Here is an 11,309-nt window from a genome sequence, read left to right as displayed (position 1 = left end):
ATGGATGTGCTCACTGTTGTCCAGTATGGTGCCCACTGCCTTGCACTATTTTCTTGATGTTCACGTTGGGAGACTGTATTTTCTGGTGTTAGTTTTAGGAATTATTGAGATTCTCTTGAAAAACTGATATATTTTTTTTCCCCACATAGGCTCCACACCCAATGTGGGGCTTGAACTCACAACCCTGAGATCAAGAGTCAGATGCTGTACTGACTGAGCTGGCCAGGCACCCTGAAAAACTTTTTTTTTTTTTTAAAGAATTAACTTTGTAGTTCATCTGTTGATCAGTTTTTCCCTTCACCACTGGCTGAAAAAACTTATTAGACACATTTACGTTCTATCCTTATAACTTCATGGTGAATATGTTCTCCCTGCATGCCTCGTTTTGTTCTGTCAGTATACCTGCTTCGTCTGTGTGATATTATTGGTATCTTTATCTTCTCCTTGTTTTTAATCAAACAATTACATATTATCTGAAATATATTATTAGGTTATCTAGCAATTTTGGACAACATAAAATTTTTATAACCCAAGTATCTTTTTTCTTGTTAAAATGTATCTACATAAAAAATAATAGTAAAGTGCCCAGACTCAGAAACAGTCTAAATAAGTGAGGTGCTATTTTGTTACTGCTGTTCTTGTGATAGTTTCAATTGTTAGTCAAAACTTAAAATCCTTTATTGAGGATCCATAGTAAGACAAAATTATGAACTGCTTCCCAACATCAATCCTACTCCCTGACCACCATCAAAAAAAGTATTTCCTCTTCTATGCTTCCTAAAAATCTTTTTACATACAGTTTTAGAACACGTGTAGTCTTATTTGTTATGATTATTTATTAATCTGGTTGTCTTCCTCCGTACCATACGGTTTACAATCCTGGTACTAGGCAATCATAAATCCTTAGCTAATGTTTGCTGGATGGAAAATCCAGGTATTTACTCAGCATTTAAAAGCTGGAATCTCATGTAACTTTGATATCCTCAGACATGGAGTTATCATAATTACATAAAAGAAATGGTTAAAAGTTTAATCAGTTAAAAAGGGCATAGGGCTTATAACCTTGATTATGACAGAATATGCTATTAAACCACACTGGCAAATGTAAACATTTCAAATCTTCTAAATTTGTTTGTTATAATGTTACAAGAGTTGATTTGAGATATGGTGGGAGAAGACAACTAATTAAGTAATACGCCAAAATAAAAAAATTCCAAATTGGGATAATAAAAAGAAAAAGAGATTAGCGAAATCATATGAATATATTCTTACATCTCCAGGGACACCTATAAGTCTGAAGGATGTCCATGCCAATGAGTAATTCTGTAGATTTCCAGAAAGAAAGCAATCTCATTTTAATCTATTTTAAAATACATTTCACACTCAGAAAGCAACTGTTTTGGATATAAACTTTTGTCATGAAAATTACCAGTAGACAAGAAGGGTAGAGTTAGTTGTTAAATTGGCATAATGAATTCTCATGAGTTGAACTGAATAGTTAGAGCAAAATAATTGAGAGCAACAAACATTAAAATTATTTTAAAAGCACCACAGTATATTTGAATAACACAATGTTACAATATGTCGCAGTTGTTAATGACAAGAAATAATGTTTTTAAGGAAGCAATCTTCAATTAATCATTTCCTCCTTTATGGGATAATTTATGGAAATGAAATGAGGCTAATAAACCGGAAAGAATGGGAGGAAAGAAAGAAGTTAAATAAATTGCTTCCTTTTGTAACAACAAAAAGTCATGATATCCATCATTTGGCCAGAAATATCATGTTGCTAAAGGCCTTATTTAGTATTTGATTCTCTTCCAATACAGCAGAAACAGAAGGCATCACATTTCAGCTTTCCATTTACTTCACTCTCCATTTTAACCCCATAAATGTCTCCCCGGATTGAAATGTTAATAATGTAAGAATGTGATATCACAGAGAAAAGATAGAGATGATGGGTAGGGTAGTAAACCACATATTTATTCAACTATTTAATTTCTGTTATCATTTTTGATGTTCTCCCCCTGAAAGTTATTTTAAAGCTGAATTTCATAAATAATGAATATAATAGTAAAAGTTAAATTAGGGTAGGGTGAAATGGTTGCAAATTATTTTAAATATTTAACAAATAGTGTTAGTTGCTGAATATATAAAGAGAAATCTAATTCCAGTTGTTTTCATCACATTTAATAATTTTATTTGTAATTGTAATTTTAAAATTGTAATTTTAATATTTTACATTGTAAATTTTTTTCTCAATAACCTAAAGGCCAAACTAAGGAAGAAAGGAAATGTTGTCCACAAGCTCTCGGTGACATAGAAGACTGCACAAATGCATTTCTCTTTTTTTTTTTTTTAAGATTTTATTTATTTATTTGACAGAGATAGAGACAGCCAGCGAGAGAGGGAACACAAGCAGGGGGAGTGGGAGAGGAAGAAGCAGGCTCATAGCAGAGGAGCCTGATGTGGGGCTCGATTCCATGACGCCGGGATCACGCCCTGAGCCGAAGGCAGACGCTTAACCGCTGTGCCACCCAGGCGCCCCACAAATACATTTCTTAAGCATAAACATCATTGCTTAGATTTTCCTTACCAGATTCTAGATGTTTTTCTCTAGAAATATAGATGGTAATTTATCAATAGAAAAGAATCTAATTTGACTTCAAATGAAGGAATAATTCCCCTTTAAGTAGCAGTAGCTAAAAAGGCATTTTACGAATGAATCAGTAAGTCTTAGGAAGACATAAAATACCTAAAAATAAATAAAATTGAAGACAAAAATTTCATTCATCCCTAATGTTCATGTATATTTTTGGATCAGAGTATTAAGATGGCTAACAATTGATTTAACAATCTCATACATTATAGTACGTTGAAAACAAATTCTACAGTATATACTAAGCTATATAACAGGGGTCCTGTTTGTTTATTGATATAATGCTTAGTACAATATTTCTCCAATGTTTTGTATGATGCTTGTACCAACTAGTTACTAACCAGCTGAATGTGAGTTTGCGTGCATGCATATGTATGTATTAAAGTCCATGTGCTTAATGCATCTGTCAAGTACAAAAAAAGACTCAATTATGAAACCTTAGAGAAAATTTAAACTTACAATTTATCAACTTGCTAAAATATCAGATTTTAAACTACTTTGTTTTATTTCCTAAATTAAGATCTGTCTCTGGTGCTGGGAAATAATTACCAAACAGAATGTAGCATTCAAAATTTTACAATTCAAGTAGTTTCCTATCTTTCTTGAATTCACAGATTCCTATGGATGTTAGTTTAAAATGCTCTTGTTGGCATATAGATAGATGGATAAACAAGCAGATAGATATGACCAGAGTATTTTAATCTTACTATTCATCAGTAATTATTATATTAGAGGTCACTAGTATCTTAATTTTTAGAAATTTATTAATTTAAAATATGGAAACAAAATTGATATGTTATGAAGTTAACGATGAAGCCATCTGAAGCTCTGCATTTACTTTTATGCTTGATACCTTTGTGTGGGGAGGCTGCAGTGTTTCTTGGTATAAGGCAGACTGAAATTTAATTCTATAAAAATCACAAGCAATATGAAGATATCTACTATCATATTTATTTATTCTATATTGAATATCTCATATGTTTAATTTTCATGACTTTATAGCACATGTTTTACCAAGAAAACACACATAATCTATAAGGCAGAGTAAAATTACCATAGGAATTTTTACATTTAAACATCAGGAAACATGGACTTTAATTTACTTCTTCCCAAGAGATATGATAGATGATGGAAAACACCCATTTACTGAAGCAGAAACCTTCCATAAACAATAATGAAAATACCATCTTGTATTTTAATATGTTTCCCTTATTTTTGGAATTTAAAAAATACTGCATGCCTTAAAAACTTTACATTTACACATTAAATTGTGGGTGTATAAATAGTTGGGTGATCTCTTATGACATACTTAAAAACTTGAATAAGGAACAATGATAGTACAGAATATTTCAAACCTCTTCTTATTCAGGTGTGTGTGTGTACGTCTCATACACCTATACTACGAATAACTGGATTTGCCTAATTACAGAGGATAACACTGTAATAATTTCATTCTAGAATGTACACTTTGTATATTTTAACATCTCTGATAATAGAATGTATCTTACAGTTGTTCTTGACCTGAGTTCAAGTTGCTTTCTTCTGGAAAGAGTTTGTTTTTACTTTTGCCAGACACATGTGACTCTCCTAACCTGACACCTCTTTAAATTCAAGTCTTGTCTGAGGTATTTGTCCACACTGTTAGTGTGAATTCAGAAAGCAAACATTTGTGAGTATCACCCTGTGATTCAAGAAGTGGTTTCCCACCTTTTCTACCACCCATGATTATAGGTGAAACAGGCAAATGTACTTGCTGTCTTCTTCGTGGAAGTTTATTTCTTCTTTCCACTAATACTGAAACACTGTAAGCTGGCTTGATGCTGGCATCACTATTAGATTATCCATCTTGGGCAGTTTTTCTTTCTTAGCAGTCCTTAAAAAATGGTGCATCTTATATTCAGTGACGTATTAGACTTGATACAATTTGTTAATTTATTAAAGTTAGGGGTTTTTTAGGGCTGACATCATGCTCATCTATCAAACTGAGGCTTCTCTTGGGGCTAAATGCTCAGATTCAGTTGGAATTTCTATGTGTATAAAATAAGCTAAAACACAGACGAGATTAGCATTGCTACAGAATACTAAATTTACAGCTCTGCAGACCACAAAGATGACACAGCCAAAGATATTTTATGAAATTCTGGAATAATGCTGATGCCAACCGAGACATAAATTGAGATGAGCCAGTTGCAGAGATAATTAAGAAGATTGAATTCTGTGGATATTTTACTGTGGGATGCTAGAAGGAAAATGCATGTATGTAGAACAGCCAAGAGAATTATCATGAAGCAAAATTCAACGATGGTACTGAACTAAAGTTAGGACATAAAATAATTCAAAGATTCAAAAATCTAAGATGATGTTCATCTTTTAAAATGTTGTTATTTATGGTTTGTTCCTTTCTGGGCATGTAGATCATAATACAACCCATTCTTGTTTAGTAAAGACGGGGGGAATAGGTAAATTGACTCAGCCACTCATGCTCTTGGAGGCAAAGTCAGACAAGCTCCAATTTTGTGCACAAGTTATTTTAGGGAAGGGAACATAATGGAAACAACCTGAAGTTTCTCTTTAGCATTCTGTATGAGGTGTGAGCGAGAAGACAAGAAGATCTGCCAGCACATACACATTTAGGGTTTTATACTATAATTTCCCTAGGTGAATAGCCACCAGTGATGGAAGAGAGTGTGCCAGATTAAGGGGAGGTGGAGCTGGAGTTTTCAACGTGACACCTAGGCCAGCTCACCATTAGACCTGCCTTTACACAAGAGGGAGCAAAGAGCTGAGTGAGTGTTAAAGGTTTCATCGAGAGTGAAATTTCTTCCACCTTAATGCTGAGTTATTTTATATAGTCTCTCTATTAAAACCTCAGGATATGTAAAATATAGAGTGTTACAGAATATGTTTACCATTACAGCTGGAACTGATTGTCCTGAAGTGTATAATTTGGCTTCAAGTTGCTTAGCAGCTTTCTGGGAAAACATCTCATATCTTTGTATGTTTCCATATGAGCACATATATTTTATTCAATGTGAGATGTGACACTAGCAAGACAACATACATGATTTAACAGGGCCGGGCTCTGGGTTGTTGCCTATTTTACTTTCAAAAATAGACGCCACCTATTCTAAGATAATTCACTGTTTCCTCACAGTAAGACTCGGCTTGGCCCTATGGGAATGTGTGACTTAGTTTCCATACATTTGAAATTTACTGTAATCTATAGTACATGGTTTTTATGTTTGGTTAATTAGTAATACAAGCAGACAAAGAATAAAAAGGGTTTCAAAAAGGGAGTGTCTGCAGAACTTCTTGGACGATTTTACCATTTCCTCCCATATATCACATGCATCTACGTAGCATTGTTTACACACACACACACACACACACACACACACCACACACACACACACACACACACAGTAACACTGAACCACAGCAATTCCTTTTCTTGCCTGTAGCCTTTTGACTGAAGTATCAAGAGAAAAAATGATTCATGTTCACTTTACTTTCTATAGCTAAGCAATTCTATATTCTCAATTTTTACAAGCTTTCATTACTCTAACTTCATCAAAATAGAACTTTAAAATCTGAAGCACTTTCCAAAGACCATTCATTCAACAGCCAACATTTATTTATACACAGTCTTACTTTAAAAAAATGCCTTTGGTCAGCTTTTCTTTGTATTATATGTATGCCCATAATTCCAACATATATATCATTTTGAAAAAATACCAAGTAGGTCTATGAAGGAACTCGAATATTCAACAAATGGATGTATCTATCAGTAATTCACCAGCAATCTTTAAAACATAGCATAGTATCCTATGTGTAGTAGTGTAGAATAATTTTTTATTAGTTAACTAATTGGTCGATAATGATGTTTCTTAAAAGAGATCTATTTGATGGTGTCAATAGCAATGTATGACTAAAGTCATTTCAACAATAAATAATAGATGCTATTTAGTTCAAATCTCTACTGAAAACCAAGAATAAGGTGAGAAGCTGTGCTATAGTTTCAAATATTTAGAATATTCATTCAATAAATGTTCATTAAATATCTATAATATTCAAGATATTGCATCTGTTATAACCCTAGAAATATAAAAGTGAGCAAAATACCAAAGTCTATATTGACATGGAGATTGAAGTCTGGTCAGAAATGAGCTCTAGTTAACACTGTCTTGTTTCTTTTACTTGTAGTTATCATTAGCTTCTCCATATCTAAGCAAAAAGATTTTTTAATGTGATAAATTAAATTTCATAATACTGCATTGCTTAAATGGTGCTGATCATAATTTAATATGTTTACATGAAATAGATTAATGCAAGACTAGTTAATGTTTGTCCAACTGAAATATACCATTTGAAAAATTTAAGGAGGATATGTCAATAATGTGCCCTATATAGACAAAACAACACAACATTTGCTCCAGTTTAGTATCCTTTTTCTTTATAATAAGAAGAGTAACAGGCAGTAACAGGCAGTAAAGTCCTTAGCAAGAAATTTTGCAAGCAAAATGGACCCAAATATAGGCTCAACTTGTGGTTACCTATCTCTTGTTATGGGCATCCCCCAGACAACCCTGTGAGTATTCATGAATCAGATACCAGCATGCATAGGATACACAACGGGGGGATCTGACCTTCAGAAGGTACCCAGGTTTTGGGATGCATGTTGGGCTGTTATTTATGCAGTGTGTTTTCTTTCTTAACATTCATGAAATATGAATATTGTGTATACAGAATAAGTGGATCGAATCCAAGTTAACTGATAAAAATATTAGCCCTTCCTTTAAGATTAATGTAAAAGGCACCAAAAAACTTAGTAGGGTAATTATGTTCAATTACATGAAAAATATTTACATTTTTCATTTCAGCTATTTTTAACTATGAATTGTTCCTTAGCAGTGATGTCATTGGTAAGTTTTCCCAGCAGAGGGAGGCACAGCCTCATTATTGTTTTTGTAAAGGGTTGGGGGGGGAGTGAGATGTTCTACAATTTTACTGCATTTTAAAGGAAGTTTGGTGGTATCACAGCATTAAATATTGGACATTAATTAGGACTTGACATCTTTTAGGAAGCAAAAAATGAAACAATCCAAATCCCCGGTTCAAGGGGATATTCTACTAGTAAATCAATGTGAAGATATTAGAATTATCTTCTACTTGACTAGGATACCCAATAACAATACAATAGGTCTGTATCATCAGCATATTGATGAATAATTTGCGTGGCTTATTTTAAGGCTACATTTTCTTCTTTAATATAGTTAAATGAATTCTCTGTTGCCTGTTGCTCTCAAGTTGCTACTATATACGAAAACATGTACTTAAACCTGGCTTCTTTTTGGTAAAATGAGAAAGTTGAAATTTTAGATCTTTGTAAGGATCTAAAACTTGAATTTATCATATCTGCAATAATAAAATAGAATTCACCGCTTAGTATTCTTTAGAATTTTCTTCTTCTACATTTCCTTCCTCTTCGGTTGCATTTCCTTAACTGTTTTGGTACCGGTGTGTGCCCTGCTTGCAAATGTGTGGGTACACACTACTGCTTATGATTTATCCTGGTATTAGCAGGTTGAAAGATGAAAGTGTTCTAACTTACCATGGTGTTGTAAGTCTGAACAGTGAGTCAGCGGGTCTCCATTTCTTATATCTTGTCGTCTTGTGCGTCTAAAACAATTACATTTAAAAGGTATTATTGCAGCCTTATTCCATCTTGGGAATTTGTCACAAGAATTAAAAAAAAATCAAAAAATCAAAGACACCAGGACTTATAGGAAGAGATGCGTCTATATCTGAGTAAGGAATTTTTTTAAAGCAGCTCATTACCCTTGTAAGCAGTCTCCAGATGATCAACATGAGAAACAGTTTACAAATACACTAACAATGCAGTCAAGTCTTTCAAAGTTATAACAGAAGATTCGTGGTTTATGTGCAACTGGATGCCAATCGGTAAGAATCTAACATCTAGAAACTCTAAAATTCCTAACATCTTAAATTCTAAGGAAAAAGCACAAAATATAGAATAGCAATCCATTTCTTCAATAACCCGAATTAAACTTCTTTCTTCTGATCACTAATGAGAAAGTGAGCTTCAAAATTAAAATTCACAGGATTGTTTTCTTTCTCTTACTACTTATACATAATCCCTTAAATAGACTTTTGTTAAATTTAAAAGTATTGATTCTATGAAATCTATCTTTTTTTAAGATTTTATTTCTGTGTCAGAGAGAGAGCGAGCATGAGCAGCGGAGAGGGGCAGAGGGAGAGGGAGAAGATGACTCCCCACTGAGCAAGGAGCCTGATGTGGACTCGATCACAGCACCCTGGAATCATGACCTGAGCTGAAGGCAGATACTTAACCGACTGAGCCACCCAGATGTCCCTATGAAATCTATTTTTAAGTTACTTTTGAACTTTCCTTTTTGGTTGCTATATCAACCTTCTTTAACAAAACATTTCTTTCATGATCCTATGGCTATGACTGCAGACTGATTTACCTGTGAAATCAAAGGAGAAGTGTGGTAACAAATATTGTGGAGCAAGTCTGCCTCTTGTCAGAGGAAGGTGAAAGAGAAGAAGGACTCACCTCTAAGAGAAAAGCCAGATTTGCTATAAAAATCTAAATAAATTTCTCCTACATACTGCTGCTCAGATCACGTTAGTTGCAGTACATTCTGGGTGTCTTCTTTCTACACTTTGTAAGTGGTTGACTGGGAAGAAGGAGGTTGTCTCTAGCCATCTTGGTGCAAGCAGGATGTGGAGTTTGAGAAAGAGGCTAAAAATGGAGATCAGCTACATATAACAGGATGAAAAAGACTGGGGACCCTTGCCCAACTGTTTTCTACGTCATTGTTAATGAATATTGTGTTGCTGAAAAGTTAGTTACCATCCCTGAAAAGAGTTCTCACAAAGGCCACTGAGATTTGCAAACATGGAAATTGTTACTGTATTCATAAATTTAGAAGACTAAAGTATTTATAGATTTCTATTTGTAGAATTGGTGAGACTATCAAACAGATGTTGCACATTTCAAAATTGAGCCAACAAGGGAACTTGTGAAACACGAACCACAAAGCATTTGGGAAGGCATTTTTTACTGCCATTTAAGCTTTTGAAAAAAGCCATCACAAAGAATATATAAATTGTGAGGCCTGCCTCTAAACATCCCTTTCAAAGACACATGAAATTGGATTAAGTAAAATCTTCAAGGCACAACAAAAATGTGTTAATAATTCCTTCAATCTGGAATTGTAGGTATAATAAACATATTTCAAATATGTAATATATAGCCTTTTAACTTATTATAGATATAGTTATCATCTTATTTTTATCTTCCTTCTTTTAAAAAAGCTTAAAATTTGAATGAATTACTGCTAAATTAGGTAGTATCCTATACTTTCACATGGAAAGGAAATGATACTCATTTTTAATTCAAACACAAATTTTATATTAAAAGCACCTAGATCTAAATGATATTAAGAACCATAAAAGTTCAACCTTACATAATTTAATTTTTTTGCTATAAAAACTGCATATTGCTATTTATTAAACTATCTATGGTTTCCTTACTCAGTAACACATTATCTCCACACTAAGCTTTTGTTTCAGATTTAAACTTCTAGCAAAATCAGTTAGTAAATGAAAGAATACAAACACATTATTTCAATTCTGAATGTTGAAGGCTTAAGAAAATTTCATTTATTAAATGGAATTAGCTACTACTATATTTACATTTAATATTAACAAGATAACTGTCTTAATCTATATGGACTGATTATATATGAAAGATTTAAGTTGTACACGATTTAACACTACAACCAATGTTATCTGAAGCATGTAATCAAAAGATTTAAATAGACATTAGGGTTATTCCTTTCCCCTAAAATCTTTTCAAAACATTTTAAAAATCCAAATGTAGAACACAGCTTAGTAACAATGAAAAAAAATCCACATCACAGCTTCTTGTAAAACATTAACTATAGTAAAAAAATAAAACAAATTTTATTGCTCCTAAAATGCAGTGGACCTTGATAACTCTGATTCCTACTTTATGTTTCGGTAGGTTGATGCGCAAACTGTTAATCTTCGGGTTTATATTAGCAAGACATTGTATATTACTCTCATCTTTCACTGCTTGTTTCTGGTAAATATCTACAGAGAAAGGTAGCCATATGTGAGCAGTGGAGAATATGTTGAGGTGAATATTTTGTCAGATTAAAAAAGAGTTTTTATTTTTTAAAGCGAAGTAAACCCAGTTTGTATACAACTTTTAGGATGTGTCTAAGAGTTCCCTGAAGGATAACAACACTCCTACACAGTGCTGTATCAAATAATCAAATGCCTGTTCCTAATGCCCTCAATTGCCTAGACAGCAACTTATAGCTATGCTTTATCTACACACATTATTTTAGATAACTTCTAGGCATATCTTAGCAACTTTTATTTAAGAACGTCCAAAAAAGATGCTTTTACGTATTAAGAATATGCTTAAAATATTAGTGTAATACATATATAAAGATTAATAAATAGGTATTTTGTTATGTGGTTTTATATTTTAGGTTCAAACACTATAAACACAAGATGATACTATGGTAATACAGTGGTCTTTAAATTTGGGGGGTCAAATAAAGATATATTT

At 33.0% G+C, this 11,309-nt stretch overlaps 1 protein-coding gene across 1 annotated transcript in view; it reads right to left on the bottom strand.

Moving 5' to 3' along the window:
- The window catches only part of SEMA3A (semaphorin 3A), a 200,733-nt gene that overhangs the window by 6,921 nt on the left and 182,503 nt on the right, over positions 1-11,309 (bottom strand). Inside the window, exon 15 of the mRNA XM_008686188.2 lies at positions 8,271-8,338. Within this exon, the coding sequence (XP_008684410.1) occupies positions 8,271-8,338 (68 nt within the window). The remainder of the gene's footprint in view (positions 1-8,270; positions 8,339-11,309) is intronic.

This window comes from Ursus maritimus, unplaced genomic scaffold, assembly GCF_017311325.1.
Source record: "Ursus maritimus isolate PB19 unplaced genomic scaffold, ASM1731132v1 scaffold_3, whole genome shotgun sequence".
NCBI classification, from domain to species: domain Eukaryota; kingdom Metazoa; phylum Chordata; class Mammalia; order Carnivora; family Ursidae; genus Ursus; species Ursus maritimus.
The sequence above is the reverse complement of the archived record's forward strand: the minus strand, read 5'-3'. Positions and strand labels throughout refer to the sequence as shown.